Source organism: Phoenix dactylifera, chromosome 15 (genome assembly GCF_051530095.1).
Source record: "Phoenix dactylifera cultivar Ajwa chromosome 15, Ajwa_hap1_PhDact_Kaust_v1.1, whole genome shotgun sequence".
NCBI lineage: Eukaryota > Viridiplantae > Streptophyta > Magnoliopsida > Arecales > Arecaceae > Phoenix > Phoenix dactylifera.
In genome coordinates this window covers 18,484,617-18,504,604 of record NC_143204.1, presented here as the reverse complement: position 1 = coordinate 18,504,604, position 19,988 = coordinate 18,484,617, and the positions used below count along the sequence as shown (strand labels likewise).

General features: G+C 40.4%; 1 protein-coding gene across 1 annotated transcript; it reads right to left on the bottom strand.

Moving 5' to 3' along the window:
* Positions 1 to 436: 436 nt before the first annotated feature.
* LOC148699911 (L-type lectin-domain containing receptor kinase IV.3-like) lies at positions 437 to 1,495 on the bottom strand. The gene is made up of 2 exons (XM_088711429.1): positions 1,115 to 1,495; positions 437 to 460 (listed from the first exon to the last, which is right to left on the bottom strand). Exons 1-2 carry the CDS (start codon positions 1,493 to 1,495, stop codon positions 437 to 439), a joined length of 405 nt encoding a protein of 134 aa, XP_088567555.1.
* Positions 1,496 to 19,988: the final 18,493 nt, after the last annotated feature.

Genomic DNA, 19,988 nt, shown 5'->3' with positions numbered 1-19,988 from the left:
AAGCCTCCTAATTGCAAAGGCTTTGTTTTGGGCTGTCTTCCTCTCATAGAGACCCTCTAACTTCATCCAAAGACTGTAGGCATCTGTCTCTTGAGATACATGATGGAACACACTGAGATCAATCCACTGTCTGATATACCCAATAGCTTTCCTGTGCATCTTCTTCCAGTCACTATCACTAATGTCCTTTGGCTTAGCATTAGCACCTTCAATGGGCTCATGTAAATCCTTACAGTAAAGGATATCCTCCATCATAGGCTTCCAAATAGAATAATTAGAAGCACTAAGTTTCATCATAGTACCAGAAGAATTCTCCATCTACTTCCACAATATCTCCACACCCACACAACCTCAGCTCTGATACCACTTGTTGGGGCCAAAACAGGGATATTGCGGAATAAACTAGGGCAAAACCAAAGCCAACTAGAAGCAATATTCACACAGGCAATATATCAAACACCTAAAGAGCAAAAAGAAAAACACACCAAATTTACGTGGAAAAACCCTCCAGTGTAGAGGGAAAAAACCACGGGGCAAATCCAATCAATCCACTATAATAAATATAGAGTTTACAATCCTCAAGTTTATGCCCAAAACTTGAGTTCACAACAAATTGGGAAAACTCCAATATCACCTCCCTAAGAGTAACAATGATCTCATCCAAACCACCACAGTATGATGAACTCAAGAATGTAATGAGATCCCTAGCAATGAATACTATAAACTCCCTATAGCATCCAATACAACTCTTAGATTATAACCCAATTTGTTAAATCTCCATGTGAAAATCACATCCAGAAAAAAAAAAAAAAGAACAAGAAAAAGAACCTGTTTCTTTTTCCGTAGGGCGTGCGCAAATCTTTGGATTTTTCTCTCGCGCCCTTCTCCTTTTTTTTTTTCCTTTTTCTCTGCCGTATTCTCCTTCCTTTCTCTGTTTTCTTTTCCGTGTTTCTCAGCCGCAAGCCCTTCAGTTTTTATGTTTGATGTGCCGCCAGCCTCAGGTTCACACGTCCCTTTATTTCATCACGCGGTCTCCCAAGCGGTCCTACAAAAAAAACAAGGATTAAGCCCTAATGGGCTATTGGGCCTCCTCAAGTGGGCTGGACCCACTTACACTATTGAGGAGGCCAAGGTACTGGCAACAACTGCCTTCGAGAGCCTTTGTAGGGGCCACGGCGAAGGCCAAGCCATGGCCGCCTCCGTTCCCAACAGCGATGATGTCGAAGACGAAAGTGGTGCTGAAGGAGTTTGTAGTCGGTGTCATGGAGCGAGTGTTGAGCAGCATTTGAATTGGTGAGGAGAAGAAGGCATGGCCCGTCACTTCTTTGGTGTCATTGGTGAGCTGAAGCACGCCATCGGATGTGATGCGAGCAGAGCCATCTAAGCTCAGATTGGTGGCTGATTTGAAACCATTGCAGGTAAAATCGATACTAACAGAGAGAGAAGAGAAGGCTAAGAGAAGAACGAGGAACGGAAGCACGATGGATGCTTCCATGATGGCTTGAGAAAAAAACCGGGAGAAGATAATGGAAATAGAGGGGCCTTTGCGGTTGACGACCTTGTCTGGAAGTCTTTTCGATTGAGTGCTTTTTCGACTAGGCAGCTTGTATTGGCTTGGCCGTTCTTATCCTTCAGCAAAGGCATCACTAATCAGAAGGTGACAAGCGGAAATGAAGTTTCCCACTAAGACGGCAAAGTGCGGGGTTCAGATGGAAAATAATTGCAGGCCATCAAATACCAGCCAAGACAACTTGTAAGACTTCCACTTGGAAGATAAAAGGTCTTGGAAGACATCTTCGAAGACTCCCTAACCATAAGTAATAATTGCAAGACAACCACGTAGCGGGGCCGTTTCACTCATTCTTTCATTTATTCAAGAGGATTTCTAGTCACTGAGATGGTAGCCTAGTGAGAGCGTGGCCTTACTTCCAATCAAATAGTTTCGAGTTCGAAACGCACGGACGTCAATTAAATTATGGAGACCGAATGCTTCCTGCTCGGACACGGGATCTGTAAGAGCATATCGCTCTGCTAGTAGCCTCGATGGTGCCAGGTGTGACATACTCACATGTGGTATTCGTGCCGAAGTCTTGAGGGGTAATCGAGTCGGACCCACGAGTGGGAAGGGTATGAGTAAAACCGGCCGGGGTGCCCAACACATGGTCATTTCTGCCCGCATCAAACATTCTTCTGGCGGGATGGGGGCCCAGTGGGGGTTGCTATGTGGGGGTGGGCTTGTCCCTTCCTCCCCCCCTCTCCTCTTTGCTTTAGCAAAAAAAAAAAAAAAAAAAAAGGACTTCCATAACAAGCGTGTCCATCGCAGAGAGAGCTAGCCAGCTTGCTGAACCCCACACTTAGCCATCGAAGTTTTTAATTCATTAGATGTCTTTTCCTAGGCTAACAACAATCTTTTGTTTTCATTAGATGCCTTTTTCCTTCAGTTCAGGTTTACAAGGGAATGGAAGCCGTGGAGCATGTTATGAGAGATTTCATGGTGGAAGCATCGGCATCCAGGTATCTCTTCGCTCTTTCATGTCGTGAATTTTCACCCGTCTGCATGTTTATATCTTGTGGAAAACCAAAATCTACAGTTCTACATGCATGTGTCAACAAATTCCATCTATTCATTGTGTAAATGAAACTCGACCTTCGTTGCATGGTTCATCAGATGAGCACTTGACTTTGGCCTACACAGGAATCAGGGGCTGCAGTGATCTGTGCAGTACGTACAAGAGAGAGAGAGAGGAAGTTGAGCCACAATCTCATTAGTGGGATTCATGATCCAAATCTCCTACTGATGCAAATTATGTGATGGACTATCCAAATTTAGAATCCAGATAGTTAATCATGTGTTGGGATATTTGGGAAGATTATGCATCACACGAACACAAAATGATAACTGATGATGATGCCATAACTGGTGATGATTTGGCCTGTTAAAACCAGAAAAGTCATGGTCCTTACACGTTTTGATATTGATGGTTGGGATTCTTGAAGCGTATAGCCACCCATGCTTTTGTTGCCCTGGCTCTTTCACTATTCCATATGATAATGCAATTAATTTGACTTTATTCGTAGTTGCAGTTTCCAAAATTTTCGTATTTAGTGCAGTATTATGACACTTTGCTAGGTGATCAATGTCTAATTCTTCCTGTAATAGTATCTGATTACTGCAAATATAATGAGAGGTTACCTACATAAATCTTTCTGTACTACTTTAGAGTTCATAGTTGAAAGTGATAAAGGTGAAGATGCAATGTTCTTTTTTAAATTTATTCCTCGCAGCTTAATTCTATAACTTCATAAACAACTTTTATGACCCATTATGTTTTTCAGCCGGTCTTACAGGGCCACCAGTTTCACCTAAATTGGTTAAGGTTTTATACTGCTCAGGAGTCAGGACACCCCGAAACATCAATTACTTCCTGAACTACTTACAGATTATCTTCTATTAGTTTCTTTTCTTATTGCCACTTATGTTCAATGATTTTAAGTTGTTAATTATAAATGATATTATATTTCAGTGAATTCTTTAGTGATGTTTGGATGGTATATCCAATGCAGTTTTACTGCATTATAGGTTTTGCCTTTTTTGCAATTTTAAGTTGTTAATAATAATAATAATAATAATAATAATAATATATTATGTTTGGTATATCATTTTTAAATTGAGAAACAAAAACTCTTTCCATGATTATATAAATTAATAAATTAATGAGTAGTAGCATTAATTACAGAAGTTCGTAGGCTAGAGATAGAGAAGGAAGAGATGAGGCAATGCCATCAGACAAAGATACAGTCCTTAAGAGCTCAACTTGATCAGATTATATCTTTATTACAGATATTTATCCCACCTCAGATGAATAACTATATCTATTTTTATATTTTATATAATTATCATGTATATTTTTGTATGGGCTTAATGATTTATAATACATTATGATTTTTGTATTTTCAACTTCTAAAGTTTCTATCTTTTTCTTACAAGTTTGCGATACTTCTAGCAATCATAGAGTTGATGATAATGTTGCTATGAACCACTGATAACCCTTAGACTTTTTTTTTGGCATTTTATATACGGTGTATCTTCTTATGTTTTTTGAGTTGTAATAGGCACTGAATTATGTTTGACAATGTAAATAGTTGCAATTTTTATATATGATACAAATGTTATACATGACTTTATTATATGATACAAGCATTTTTTGAGTTCTTTTATTTGTTTGTTATATGTGACCACTGAAACAAGTGTGTTTTGTATAGGTTTTGCTTCTTTTTTCCTTTTTGTTTAAAAAAAAATTATGCAAGTTGGTGACATTTTAAAGCATCCTGATATTCTAAATTAGATGATGTTTTAAAGCATCATCAAAAGATCCTGTAATGACGCTAATCATCATCATTAATTAGCGATAATGGGAAGCGTTGTTAATTAGCGATGCTAAATAGCAGCGTCGGAAGCCATTCTCATGCCCCCCCACCCCACGCCGTGTTTAACTTCCCAATGCTTAAAAACGTCGTTAGCCTAAAATTAAAATGGGCACGACCAAGAACTCAAGAAGCGTCGTTCCTTTTCTTTTCTACGCTTGCAAAGATGATGTTTCTTCGACACTTGCTGTAGCGTAGCGTCGGGGCTATATAGGTGACTTAAAAGCACCAAAATGTCTTCTTTTTTTTTTGTAGTATTTACACCATCACCCACCTCTTTCTCTATTTTATTAGAGATAGAAGCCGTCGCCCCCTTTAGATGGCTGAGATTTGGAAGCGCATCCATGGGATGTGGATGACATGCAGTCCCGTTCAATTGAATGGAGTGGCGGAAAGAAACCATCCATGGGGTGGTGGGCCCATGTTAGTGCAAGATTATCCCTTCTTTGCCGATTGTTGGTCCGCAAAGCATCCAAATAGCCACCAAGATGGTAGCTTGGTGCTAAAAGGGCTTGGACTCCACTTGAGTTATCCGGATTCGAAACGCACGGACGTCGATTAAATCAGGAGACCACATGCCCCACGCCCGAATGGCTCCGTGTGGATATGCTTTCCTTCCATCAGTGCTGAGGTGGCGCTGGGGTGACGTACCACACGTAGATGGCCTAGTGGGGTTTTTCATGGGTTGGGGAGAGCACGCGGAAACTTGCGACCCGCATCGAATATTTTCTAATAGAAGGGGGCCCAATGGGGGCTGCTACGCGGATGGGGTTCTGCCCCTCCGCCTCCCCTCCTTTCTTTTACCAAAAAAGCATCCAAATACATCCACACACACACACACACACACACACACATATATATATATATATAGACACACACCAATTTGCACATGAGAGAGAATATTTTCCATCAAAAGCAGTGATATCATGCCTTGATCTTTATTAGATATGTTAAATAGACAAAAAGTATCATGGCCAAATGTATGACCATAATGGTGATATTTCAAACACTGATGATGATATATAACAAGTTTAACATTGTGTTCGCTCGAACTTGCACCTTCCATATGCTGCAACAAGCATATAAGATATTTTTTAGCGCATCCTTCTAAAAAATTAAAAGCATCAATAACTAGAATATATGATTTTTCCAAAGAAGAGGATGTGGACTTTGCATGTAAATCAATACATAAAAAGATTAGCTTGTAACTTCCAAGGATCTGATTGAGATAACATTGCATCACCATCAAATTTACAATAGGATTATTGAGCCCCATTAGCATTGTAGTAGAGGTTATACAATACGGAAGCATGATTTTTGGAAGTGTTTGGATCAAAACAAGCACCACCTGGTTGTATAGAGCTACAATCGACCATTGTACATAGGAAAGCTACATCTTTTTCTAAATACAACTCTGAAGCCTGAGGATTTGCAATGCACCATGTCCTTGCCCGATAATTAATAGCTAGACAACTGATAATTTATGATAATATTCTCAATAGCTGGAATTTGTCAAACTTCTCTACATTCTAAAGCTTTCTCTGATCCACATCTCTAATAGTATTTATACTATCTCTTTGTTTGATTGGGGTTAGAGGAAGTTTTCTATCTGGAATTGAAATGTAGGACATAACTGACTGATTCTCCTTTGAATATCTCTAACTGTCTTCTTTAAATCTCAAAATACCTACACCAACCATGCAAGAAAATCATGAAGTCTAGGAGGGAAGATAAAAAGGCATTGCTTTATTCTTGTTGGGCCTTTGGTTGCTTCTCCTTGTTGGGATTGTCATTTTGGAAATCTCTTGAATGATTAGAACTTCTCCATAGCCAATGACTCTTAAGAGGCATTTGGTATAGTGTGATAACCCTAATACTAAGAGTTATGTGAGGAGGAGGCAACAAGAACATCGTGTTTGGTTGCACCATAGTGATTCTATGCGAGAGTGATCTTAAATCACCCCCACTCTTCAAATAACCATCCAACCCAGTGATGAAAACCCTATCCTTGAGGATGGATATCCAAGATCATTCCAAGGCAGTGATCATAGGCTGCAATTTAGGACAAAAATATCCCTCACTCCAATAAAAAATTTAATAATTATATCAATAAAAAATTTAATATCAATAATTCATAATTGATATATTATATCAATAATTTATATTACATTATATTGATATTACGTATATAGTATTTATGATATATTATATTATAGTATATTATTAATCATATTACTCTCATATTATTATTCAACTATTTTTTATAATTAAACAAAAATATAGTATTATATTTTATATTTATGTTATAAAATTATTTAATATTACTTCTATTTACCTTATTTTTTTAATCAAATAAATATTAATATTAAACTAATAATATATTATATGTATAAATAAAATTATTAATTTTATAATAACAATTAATATATTTTATAATATTAATAATTTATATGATTAATAAATATATTATTATGGAATATATTATTAGTCAATATATTAATGAATATATCAATAATTTATTATAATATATTTTTATATGATTAAAAATATATTTTTGTGGAATATATCAGGGATAGTTTTGGTACTATATGTTCAGTGATTTTGGATTTTCATAGAATACCAAACAGTTACTTGTGGATATTCAGCGGCCTTATTCTTTAGAAAACAGTATATCAAACATGGTGATCTTAGATTATTGGGGATCAGATTACTCAAGTGTAAGAATCACCAATGATCGATCTAAGTTCACCTTAGTGATCCCATTTTGTTGACCCCCTAATAGATTTTGATGAATACAAAACACTAGAGTAAAATTCCATTATATCTTAACAATTTAATTGAGGAATTCATGTGTCTTATTAAGAATATTGTTAAGAAATGTCTAGGCAAGTTCCCATAATTTTTATGAATTTATTGAAGAATATTTTGAGTTAAAGAAAATAGATCAGGGACAGCCGAGACGTCTCCGGATAGTTTCAGAGACGTCTCTGGCACAAACAGGAAGAACCGGCACACTTGGAGACGTCCCCGACACCTGCCGAGTCGTCCCCGCATTAGCGGAGTCGACTCTCTCAGTAGCGGAGTCGACTCTCTCAGTGGCGGCAGAAAGGCAGTTTTCAAGAGATATGCGCGAGACGTCCCCACAGTAAGCCGAGTCGTCCCCGCAAGTAAAAAGGAGACTTCCCGAGTCGTCCCCAAGATAGCGGAGACGGCTCTCTCAGGGTTTTCCAGAGAATGGTTTTTTGGGTGATAAGGAAGCGGAGTCGACCCTGAGACAGCGGAGTCGTCCCCATGCATAAAGTGCAGACAACCCGAGACGTCCCCTGAAGGAGCGGAGTCGACTCTATCAGGAAATACCAGAGGACATGTTCTTCGGAGATAAAGAAGAGGAGTCGTCCCCAGATCAGCGGAGTCGTCCCCATTCAAAAAGTGCAAACAAGCCGAGACGTCCCCTGAAAGTGCCGAGTCGACCCCAGACAACGGAAAAAGTAAAATCTTGTAGCCGAGACGTCTCCCGTTGAAGCGGAGACGTCCCCGGAGTGACTGGGACGCGACTGACAGCTTTTCAGGTTTGGTTTGAATTTCAAATCCTTCTTTCTTTGTCTCTAACGGCTATATTTGCTTTTTGGGCTATAAAAGGGACCTCTTAAGTGCTTCTCAACAACACTTCACCAACCCAAAGCTAGATCATTCAAGAGAGAAGTAAGAAAGAAAAGTTCAAGGGAGTGAGTGCATTCAAGTGAAGAAATCAAGTGTTTTCAAGCTTCCCAAGTGATTTCAAGCTCAATCACTCTCGTGCGCTTGAGATTCAAAGCTCACACTCAATCCTACGCGCTCCACATCGGAAGAATCAATATCTCCCATGCTTCCAACGGCAAAAGGATTCTTCCGGGTTCTATTGTTCATAATTGCAATATTTGCTTTTTAGAGCTTTTCCTTTCTTTTGTAAACTCTTTCGTTGTGGTGCTTGTTCCAGTCAAGGGACTTGGAACAAGGGAAAGGCGTCCCAAGCCTAAGTGAAATTGGGGGTTTTAGGGTTTGCTGTGAGCCCGGTGTAAAACAACGAGTTGGGTAGTAAACTCGCAAAACTACCGTACTGTAATCGTGGATTATAGTGGAAATTTCCAAAGGTGATTTAGGGAGTGGATGTAGGAGCAGTGGAAGCTCCGAACCACTATAAAACCTTATGTTTGCGATTGACCTTTCTCATTCCTCCTTCTTTACTTTAGTGCATATATTCGTGTGTTTTATTTTTAATTAGTCAAAAGTTTTTAAAACACCCAATTCACCCCCCTCTTGGGTGACCATCTCTGGACAACAAGTGGTATCAGAGCTGGTGCTCTGTGTATTTCTTGAAAGACCTAACCGTCTTAGCCAAAGATCCAGATGGCAACACCCTTTAACAATGTCCCTGCCGAGGGGCAAGCAACCAATAGACCTCCACTCTTCAATGGGACAAATTATACCTATTGGAAGACTAGAATGAGAATCTTCATTCAAGCACAAGACTATGCCTTGTGGAGGGTTATAGTCAAGGGACCACAAGAACCATCACATGTGGTTAATGGCATTCGAGTTCCCAAACCTGAGGAGGATTGGGATGAGAATGATGATAGGATGGCTCAACTCAATTCTAGAGCCATGAACTCACTATTTTGTTCTTTAGATGTAAATGAGTTCAATAGAGTCTCTACATGTAGTTCCGCTAAGGAAGTATGGGATAGGCTTGAAGTTACCCACGAGGGTACAAATCAAGTCAAAGAGTCCAAAGTGAACATTCTAGTTCACAAATATGAATTGTTTAAGATGGAACCTAATGAAACCATCACATGCATGTTTACACGTTTTACCGAAATTATTAATGGCCTAAAAAGCTTGGGCAAATCTTACACTAACCCCGAACTTGTGAGTAAAATTCTCAGGTCACTGCCAAAAGCATGGGAAGCAAAGGTCACGGCGATTGTAGAAGCCAAAGACCTCAACACTTTGGGGCTAGAACAACTCTTGGGCTCATTGATGACGCATGAGCTCACGATGAAGCAGCATGAAGAAGAGTTGCCAAAGAAAAAGACAATCGCACTCAAGGCTACCTCAAGTGTATGTGAAGAAGAGAGCAGTGAGAGTGAAGAAGAAAGTCAAGATGAGGACTTGGGTTTGATAGTAAGGAAGTTTAAAAAATTCATGAGAAGAAAGAAACCCTTCCCAAGAAAGAAATTTGGAGGGAGAAATGATTGGAAAAAAGAAAAGAAAAAAGAAAGAGACCCAATCGTATGCTATGATTGCAAGAGACCGGGACATATTCGTTCCGAATGCCCTCAACAAAAGAAGTATTTTGGAAAGAAGAAGAAGAAGGCATTGAAGGCAACATGGGATGATAGTGACACATCATCCTCCGAGGAAGAGAAGGAAGAGACCGCCAATCTATGCTTCATGGCGTTCGAAGACGACGAGGTATGTCAAAACCCAACCATAAATTTTACTTTAGAAGAATTATATGAGGCTTTTCAAGAACTTATGGGTGATTGTAGTATGTTAGGAGCAAAGAATAAAGAATTAAAAGCCTCCAATCAAAAACTAAAGGAAAATATTGAAAACTTATTAATTGAAAAGGAGAGCATTAAAAATATTAACACTACTAACCTAGAAATCAAAAATTCAAAACTGAGCATTGAAAATGAAAAGGCAAAAACACTAATTAAGGAATTAAATCTAAAAGTAAAATCCCTACTCGATAATAATACCTCACTTGCACAAAATGTTGAATCTCTTAAAAAGGATAAGGAAGAACTAGTCAAAGAAAATTTGAATCTTAAGAATGAGGTACATAAATACAAACCAATTGTTGAAAAATTTACACAAAGCTCTGAAAAATTAAATCTTATTCTTTCAAATCAAAGAGCTGTTTTTAATAAAGCCGGATTAGGATATAAAACTAATGAGCAACAAAAGTATCTAAAGAATTTCTTTGTAAAAGCAAAAGACGTAAAAACTGAAAAACCAACATACTTTCTTTGTGGAAAGAATGGACATAAAGCCTACTCTTGTATTCAAAGAAAAATCCAAACTAACAAGAATACATTTGTAAAAGCTAAAAGCATAACTAAAGTATGGGTGCCTAAGGGAACCAACTACACTAACCACGAAGGACCCAAGAAAACTTGGGTACCTAAGAGCTTCACATGATCATTTTGCAGGTATGCCTTGCAGCCGGGAATAAAAAGAGAATGTGGTATCTTGATAGTGGTTGCTCAAGGCATATGACCGGTGACAAGAGTCTCTTCGTCACCTTGGAATCAAAAGAAGGAGGAGTAGTCACATTTGGAGATAATGCTAAAGGCCGAATTATTGGTATGGGTAAAATCTCCATATCACCCTCCTCATTTATTAATAATGTATTGTTAGTTAATAGACTAAAACATAATTTATTAAGTATAAGTCAATTTTGTGACAAGGGCTTTAAAGTGTCATTTGAATCATCACTATGCATAATTAGTAGTCCAAATGATAATGAGATCATACTCACAGGACATAGGCATGGAAATGTTTACATGGTAGATCTTGATGATCTCACCATGAAGGATGGCCAATGTCTTGTAGCCATGAATCCCAAAGTCAATGAGACTAGTTGGTTATGGCATCGTAGGTTAGGGCATGCTAGCATGGACTTAATCTCCAAATTAATTACAAAAGATCTAGTCAAAGGACTACCAAAAATAGACTTTGAGAAGAATAAAATTTGCGCTGCATGTCAATTAGGGAAACAAACAAGAAGTTCCTTCAAGTCTAAGAATATAGTCTCAACAACAAAACCCTTAGAACTAATTCACATGGATTTGTTTGGACCCACTAGAACTGCTAGTCTAGGGGGTAAGAAATTTGGTCTTGTAATTGTTGATGATTTTTCACGTTTTACATGGGTTTCATTTCTTGCACATAAAGATGAGTCCTTTCCTGCTTTTATCAAGTTTCATAATAGGGTTTCGAATGAACTCAATCTTAAACTAAAAGCAATTAGGAGTGATCATGGTACCGAGTTTGAAAATCAGCACTTTGAAAAGTTTTGTGACGAAAATGGTATCAATCACAATTTCTCGGCACCTAGGACACCCCAACAAAATGGGGTGGTAGAAAGGAAGAATCGCACACTAGCAGATATGGCTCGTACCATGTTGTGCGAATCGGATCTACCAAAGTATTTTTGGGCTGAAGCAATAAATACTTCATGTTATATCTTAAATCGTGCTTTAGTTAGATCCATCTTAAAGAAAACACCGTATGAGTTGATAAAAGGTAAGAAACCAAATATAAGTTATTTTCATGTTTTCGGTTGTCGATGCTTTATTTTGAACAATGGAAAGGACAATCTCAGTAAATTTAGTGCTAAATCAGATGAGGGGATCTTCTTAGGTTACTCCTCATCTAGTAGAGCATACAGGGTCTTCAACAAGAGAACTCTCGTTGTTGAAGAATCCATTCATGTTGTTTTTGATGAAACTAATGGAGATTCTTCTAGAAAAGAAGTGATGTAGCACCAGTGCGGGGGAAGAGGAGAAGAAGGAAGAACAAGAGAAGGAGAAGGAAGAATAGGTTGTAGAGACGCAGGAAGAATAGAGAAGGAGAGGAGAAGAAGAGAAGAAAGAACGTAGGGAAAAGAAATTCTTAATCATTCATTAAACCCTAATCATGAAAATAGTTCCCTATATATAGGGCCCAAATACACAACTTGCATAAACCCCCCTTACACAGAAATAAATCCTAATGAACCCACAAATAACACAAATAAGCCCTAAAATGCAAATAAGCCCAGAAATAAAATAAACCACAAATAAACCCTAGAATGCAAATAAGCCCAAAAATAAAATAATAAAATAAATATGCAAATAAACGAGTCTGGCTCAATCCGGAGGCTCAGGATCATCTGGATGAAGGGCTCTGATGTCCCCATCAACTCCTCCCGGGTGAGAAAAACTCGACCCCGTCGAGTACAGGTCTGGCCGGCTGTCGTACTGCTCCAGAAGATCGGGGTCAATGCGCTGCAACTGTGCTTTGGAAATCCACGTCACATCAGACTTTGGTCGACCTTTCCACCGAACAAGGTAACGTTGGTAACCACCGTTCCTGCTTGAAATAACCTGCTCATCCAATATATGTTCTATTTGTTCTCTGCGTGCATGAAATTTGGGAGGTGGTGGCTCAACAGCAGGTAATAGGGCAGGGTATCCAACATAGGCAGGTATATCAATAAAGGGGTCAGAAGGCAGGAATATTATCTTTTTGTATGGGACTAAATCTTCAATATTAAATGTCGCACTAATCCCATAGTCATCAGGAAGATCCACAACATATGCATTCGAACTGGTTTTCTTTAAGATTTTGAACTGTTCTGCACTACAAATTTGCAATTTCTTAAACGTTTCCGAAGAAAGTCGTTCAAACCTAATTCTTATCATGATGTAATCTCTTTCACTTAACTCATTATAACGTCTGTGTAAATCAGCAAAGGATTTATATTTTAAGTTATTAAAGTGACTACAGTTGCTGATTTCTCGATGCAATGAATGTGGATGTGATACAATTGATTGTGCAAACTCAAAGACTCTATACTGATGAGACATGAAAAACAGGTCTATGGGTTGCCTAAGTTTGTAATCATGCACTACTTCGAATGGACTCATACCTATGGACTTGTTAACCGAACTATTACATGCAAACTCAACTGTCGGTAACATTAAATTTCAGGTCCTAGCATATGCATTCGGTCTGAGCCTATGATGTAGAAGGTTGGGCAGAGATGCTCCGGGAACTAGATCGATTGCGCGTTGGATATCATGCATTGGAGAAAGTGCATCCGGAAGATCATCAAGGAGTGCATCAGGAAACTCCTCTAGAAGGGAAACTACTACCGGGGAATGTTCAAGGTTGGACTCCGCATGGGTAACTTTAGCTACAAGTGCCAATTCAGATGATTGGCTCTCAATATCTGTCACTACCTCTTCCACAGTTGTGATGTGAAGTGGCTTGGTTGTACTTAGATCACTAGTCTCCCTTTGGGAATCATTTTGGACAAAGTCTAATTCTGTAGGTTCGTCTTCAAAGTCTTCTTCATAGTCTTCTATATTTGGTTCATAGACTTCTTCGACATATTCGGCCTCTTGGTTCCTAACTTCTGGTTCAGTAATCGGGTAGGTCTTAGTGGAACATTGGGGCGCTATATAGCCGAATTGTTGACACCTAGAGTATTGGGTTTGGTGCCTAGGAGAGTAGGGAAGGACTACAGGTGGTGCGACCAAACCGATTTTAGGTTGGGCTGTAACAGGGGTTGGCGATTTAGGGGTCCTAGAATGTTGCACGAGCTCACGGATCTCTTGTCTGAATTCTTTGTATCCAGCCCGTATGGCAACGATCTGTTCTAAGACAGACCTCAAAATGTCGGAATCCATGGTAGCTACAGGGGTTTTAGGTTGACTGAGATAGTACTCCATATCACTACAGGTTGGCATGCAATGATGACACTGGGTGATGATGTGAAATGCAGTGTCACTAATGAAACCTTAATAACTATAATGTAGGACCAAATTTGATGCAGGACAACCTACTAATGCAATCTATTATGATTTCAGAAATCAGCAAGTCTTCACAATAATAACTTAAAATTTAAATGTTGCTGATTTTTACTTCGGTTATTCAGAATTAAGGATTAAGATTATTCAATTTAAGAAGTTAGATTGCAATCAAGTAGTACAGTTGTTCTGATCCTAAATCAATATGATCGAAGAATGTTGAGAAGCATCCAGTTGTTAGGGTGTGCTAATTTAATATTTAGATTTTAACAAGGCAAATAGGATGGGTTTGAAAGTAGGGGTTCTATGTTCTGAATTTTGACAACAATATAAATTTTCAAGTATATGGCTATCATGCAAGAGAACTAGAACATAATTAAATGAACAAGTCCAAGAAAAAGTGGAAACCTATCACCTGTCGTGAAGTAGTCGACCAGAATCGTGTGCTCGTGGACTGGGGCGACGATCGGTGTGCGGCGAGTCGGCTCGTCAGATGGCACGAATCTAGTCGAATCACAGCAACTTGGTGGACCTGATATCAGCAACTTGGGGGCCTAATCAAAGAACTTCGATGGGTCTGATGATGGGCCTCAGGGGCATGGCTTGGGCCTGATGAGTTAGCTGGGCCGCAGGTGGGTTGAGGTTTGATGGGGCTCGGGTGAGTGCAAATACGGGAGTGGGCGGGTGAAATGGGTTGGGGTCCTGGGCGTGTCGTGTGACAGAGGGGAGGGTTTTCGATGGTAGTGGCCTGTGGAGTGAAGGAAGGGTGTCTCGGGTGAGTTACGGCTGAGAGGAGGGGGGAAAATAATGGGGAGATTGGGACCGGCGGCCGACGGAGAAAGAGGAGGCGGTGCGGTAGAGCAGCAGCAGCGGCGGTGATGGAGGCCGCGAGAGCGGCGGCGATGGCTCGAACTCCGGCAGGGAGGTGCGGCAGCTTCGACGATGAGGAGACTGAGCGGCACGGAGGTGGCGACGGCGAAGTGGCGGCGGCGTAGGCGGTGGCGGAGAAGCGACGGTGGAGAAGAGGGGCGGATCGTGGCGGCGGAAAGGGAGAAGATGAACAGGTGCTTCTCTCTCTCTTCTTCTTTTTTTTTTTCTCTTTTTTTTTTCTTCTCTTTTTTTTTTTAACTCGGATCCGTTAGGATCCGGATTATCGGGTTTGACCCGACCCTATACCCGTTACGGGTTTGTCACGTGAAATCACGTGCGTTTTTTTTTTTTTTTTTTTTTTTTTTTGGGGCTACCGGATTCGGCTTAACGGGTTTAGGCCTTACCCGTTAAACCTTTCTTCAACCTCCCGATGGGTTCGGGAGGATACGCCGATCTCGGCGGCGGCGATCGCGAGGCGGGGCGGCAATCACGGGCAGCGGCCGGTCACGAGCTCCGGCTGGTAGCGGCTGCGGACTTTTGGCGACAGACGGCGGCCACGGGCGGCGTCAACAGGCACGGGAACCCGGGCGGCGACGTTTCCGTGGGGATATGGCTCCTCCGACGGCGGGCTCGGACCTTCACTGGGCAGCGGCGGCGGCGAGAACGTCCGAAGGTGGCTCGGCTCTGCTGGCGGCGACTGGTGGCGGCGGTGGGCGCGGGTGAGGTGGTGGAGGCGGTGGCGACGACTGCTGGCGGGAGGATCCGGCGCAGGGCTTCTGTGTGGGAACCGTGAAAGAAGAAAGGGAAAAACAGAAGGTTTTTTTTTTTTTTTTTTTTTTTGCTCTGGTGAAAACACAGACCGAGAGAGAGGAAGGTTTGGATGCGGGTGGCTGTCGATCTGGGTCTTCACAGACTCGGCAGTGACCCCTTTTTTTTTTTTTTTTGAACAGACTGACAGAGGGAAAGAGGCCTGTTCTTGTTGTTGATGGTAACCGAGGGAAAGAAAAAAAAACTGTTGATGGATCGCGGCTTTGGCAATAGAAGCAAAACCGATAGCTCTGATACCAAGTTGATGTAGCACCAGTGCGGGGGAAGAGGAGAAGAAGGAAGAACAAGAGAAGGAGAAGGAAGAATAGGTTGTAGAGACGCAGGAAGAATAGAGAAGGAGAGGAGAAGAAGAGAAGAAAGAACGTAGGGAAAAGAAATTCTTAATCATTCATTAAACCCTAATCATGAAAATAGTTCCCTATATATAGGGCCCAAATACACAACTTGCATAAACCCCCCTTACACAGAAATAAATCCTAATGAACCCACAAATAACACAAATAAGCCCTAAAATGCAAATAAGCCCAGAAATAAAATAAACCACAAATAAACCCTAGAATGCAAATAAGCCCAAAAATAAAATAATAAAATAAATATGCAAATAAACGAGTCTGGCTCAATCCGGGGGCTCAGGATCATCTGGATGAAGGGCTCTGATGTCCCCATCAAGAAGAAGATGGTGATGTAGGTATACTTGAAGACCAAATGAAGGAACTCTCCACTCAAGACAAACAACATGAGGATGAGATCAAAGAAGATACAAATCAGCGAGATGAAGAAGATCAACCTCCATCAAGAAATCAAGATCTTCCTAAAGAATGGAGGTATGCACATGGTCATCCAAAGGATCTAATCCTTGGTGATCCTTCACAAGGTATAAGAACTAGATCCTCTTTAAGAAACACTAGTAATTATCTTGCCTTCGTTTCGCAAATAGAGCCTAAATCACTAGAAGAAGCTGAAAAAGATGATAATTGGATGAATGCTATGCAAGAGGAATTAAACCAATTCGAAAGAAATGAAGTTTGGACTCTAATGAAAAGACCCCCTAATGTTTCAATTATAGGCACCAAGTAGGTGTATAGAAATAAACTAGATGAAGATGGAATAGTAATAAGAAACAAAGCTAGGCTAGTGGCCAAAGGATATAATCAGGAGGAAGGAATAGATTTTGATGAAACTTTTGCTCCTGTTGCTAGGTTAGAGGCTATTAGACTGCTTTTAGCATATGCATGCTTCATGGATTTTAAACTCTATCAAATGGATGTAAAAAGTGCATTCTTAAATGGCTATATAATGGAGGAAGTTTATGTAGGACAACCTCCAGGTTTTGAAAATCACTTACATCCAGATTATGTGTACAAATTGCATAAAGCATTGTATGGACTTAAGCAAGCTCCTAGGGCATGGTATGAAAGATTAAGCAATTTCCTAATTGAGAACAAATTTAAGAGAGAAAATGTAGACAAAACCCTCTTTATTAAAAGAAAAGGAAATGACTTATTGCTTGTACAAATTTATGTGGATAATATAATTTTTGGTGCTACTAATGATAGTCTTTGTCAAGAGTTTGCCAAGCTTATGCAGGGAGAATTTGAAATGAGCATGATGGGTGAGCTCAACTTCTTCCTTGGGCTACAAATAAAACAATCAGAGGAAGGCATCTTCATCAGTCAGTCCAAATACATCAAGGAAATGCTGGAAAAATTCAAGATGAAGGATGCAAAGGAAATCAGCACACCCATGAGCTCAAGTTGCAAGCTTGACAAAGATGAAAAAGGTAAAAGTATAGACTGCAAATTGTACAGAGGTATGATAGGCTCTCTACTTTACCTTACTGCTAGTAGACCAGATATATTATTCAGTGTTTGTATGTGTGCTAGATACCAAGCATGTCCTAAGGAATCACACTTGCAAGCTGTTAAAAGAATATTTAGATATCTAGTAGGGACATCTAATGTAGGTTTATGGTATTCTAAACAATCTGACATAAACTTAATTGCTTATTCCGATGCTGATTTTGCCGGGTGCAAACTCGACAGAAAAAGCACAAGTGGCACATGTCAACTCTTGGGTGCCAATTTGGTTTCTTGGTTTAGCAAGAAACAAAATTCAGTTGCCTTGTCCACAGCTGAGGCTGAGTACATTGCAGCTGGAAGCTGTTGTGCCCAAGTTCTTTGGATTAAGCAACAACTTGAAGACTTCGGTATCAAAATGGATAATATACCAATTAAATGTGATAATACAAGTGCAATTAACTTAACAAAAAATCCTGTCCAACACTCTAAGTCAAAGCATATAGAGATTAGGCATCATTTTATTAGGGATCATGTGCTGAAAAATGATGTGATGATTGAATATGTATATACTGAAAATCAATTAGCTGATATCTTTACAAAACCCCTTTGTAAAGAAAGATTCAATTTCTTAAGGAATGCCTTGAGCTTTTATGATCCTAGCAAATGAGTTGAATTTGTATTGCATTGCTTTGCTACTCAAACTAATAATCAACCTCAAGGTAAACATAAGTGAAAACATGAATTCATCTAAGCTAAATGACGAACTGTTTGACTTTCCGGAGGATGGTTACCCTCCCTTGGACTCTTCATGGAGATATTTTCAGAGCCTATTTCATAGGTATTCGAAATTTGGTCAAACACTCCTCATTTCAATATTAATAATTCAAAAATCATTATCAAATTATTATAGGATGTATCATTAAGGGGGAGGATCACAAACAAATTCACTCTAAGTTTATCAAAAAAATCATGTTGATTAGGGAGATTAAACAAAAATTGGGAGAAGATAGAATTCAGTCTGAAATTTTTCAGTGCCGGAGACGTCTCTGGCAAATCGCAGAGACGTCCCCCCAGGGGAGACGTCTCGCCTTAGTCGCGGAGACGTCTCGGGGACCGAAGGAGGGCTTTTTAAATAGGTCGAAATCGCTCGAGCCGACTCGAGCTTTCTCCTTCATTTCCGACCAAAATGAAAAACCCTAGCCTCCATTTGCTCTCCACCTCAAATCCTAGCCTCCGTTTGCTCTACATCACAAACCCTAGCATCCATGGCACCAAAGAAGGCTAGGACGACCCGTGGAAGGCGACCTAGGGTAGCGGCCGACGGTGAGGAACGACGGGAAGAACCCTCCGCGCCGTCTCCTCCGGTTGCTCCGCCAACCACGACTATTTCCTGTGCAAATCGCACAGTCACGACAGGAAGGTACATAGATTTCTCCTTTTTAGATCATGAGGGGTTCTCTATTGGAGAGAGACTCCGAGCCCAAGGGTGGGAACACTTTTGTACCCTCAATACCTCGACCTACCCCGGCCTAGTTAGAGAACTTTTTAGCAATATGGCCTTAGGGGACCTAGGGTACACTGGATATGTCCAAGGGACATTAGTAGAAGTCAATGAAGATGTCCTATCCACTGTCTTACAAATTCCTAGGGACGGTGAGGCTCCAACCTCACATCCCCAAAGGGAGTCAGCCCTAAATTTACTTTTAGGAAGAGAGGACTGCGGCCCTCTTGATGTTGTCAATTTCCAGGACCTAAATGCAGAGATGAGACTTCTCTTAAGTATTGTCAACCGGGTCCTATTTCCTAAAATCGGTCGCTTCGATTTTGTTTCGGAGCGAGACTTAGTTATAATGCACCACATCCTACTAGGGATCCCTCTAAACCTCCCTAGACTCATGCTAAATTACATTGCCCTATGTCATAGGTATTCTAGGTTTAGTATACCCTATGGCATGATCTTTACCTTAATCTTTAAACACTTCAAGGTTCCCATTCCAACAAATGAACCTGCAAAGCCCTTGAGAAACACCGACTATTACAATGAGGGCACAATGAGAAGAATGGAATTTCATAAGATAGATGGATCGTGGGTCAAGGTACCAAAGAGAAAAACCCAAATCCTAGAGCCTGAGATCCCACATCATGAGTCTGACCATCACTCTCCTCCACCTAGCCACATGGATATCCCTGATATTCCCTCCAGCTCAGCTGGACCTTCCACATCCATGCCACCACCTCCTCCAGTTAGTGGGCCCTCCTTTCTGTCAGAAGATCAGATGCGCACCTTAGCATCTGCCATTTGCCAGCAGATGAGGGAGGAGATGAGATCCATGATCTCCACAGAGTTGGCCCCCATCAGAGCTTCACATGAAGGGCTTCTACAAGAGATGAAGGATATTAGAAGTCAAATTGAAGCTACAACACAAGAAATAATTGGTGTGGGTGCCACCCAAACCATCAGATCATTAGAGCTCAAGGACAGCTTGAAGAGCATTTCCAAGAGTCT

Excerpts from the sequence above, each read along its gene's own strand:
- LOC148699911 (XM_088711429.1), bottom strand. The coding sequence starts at position 1,495 with ATGGAAGCATCCATCGTGCTTCCGTTCCTCGTTCTTCTCTTAGCCTTC. Across the intron at positions 461-1,114 it reads ACCTTGGCCTCCTCAATAGT|GTGTTTGATATATTGCCTGT; the intron begins GTAAGTGGGTCC and ends TTTGCTCTTTAG.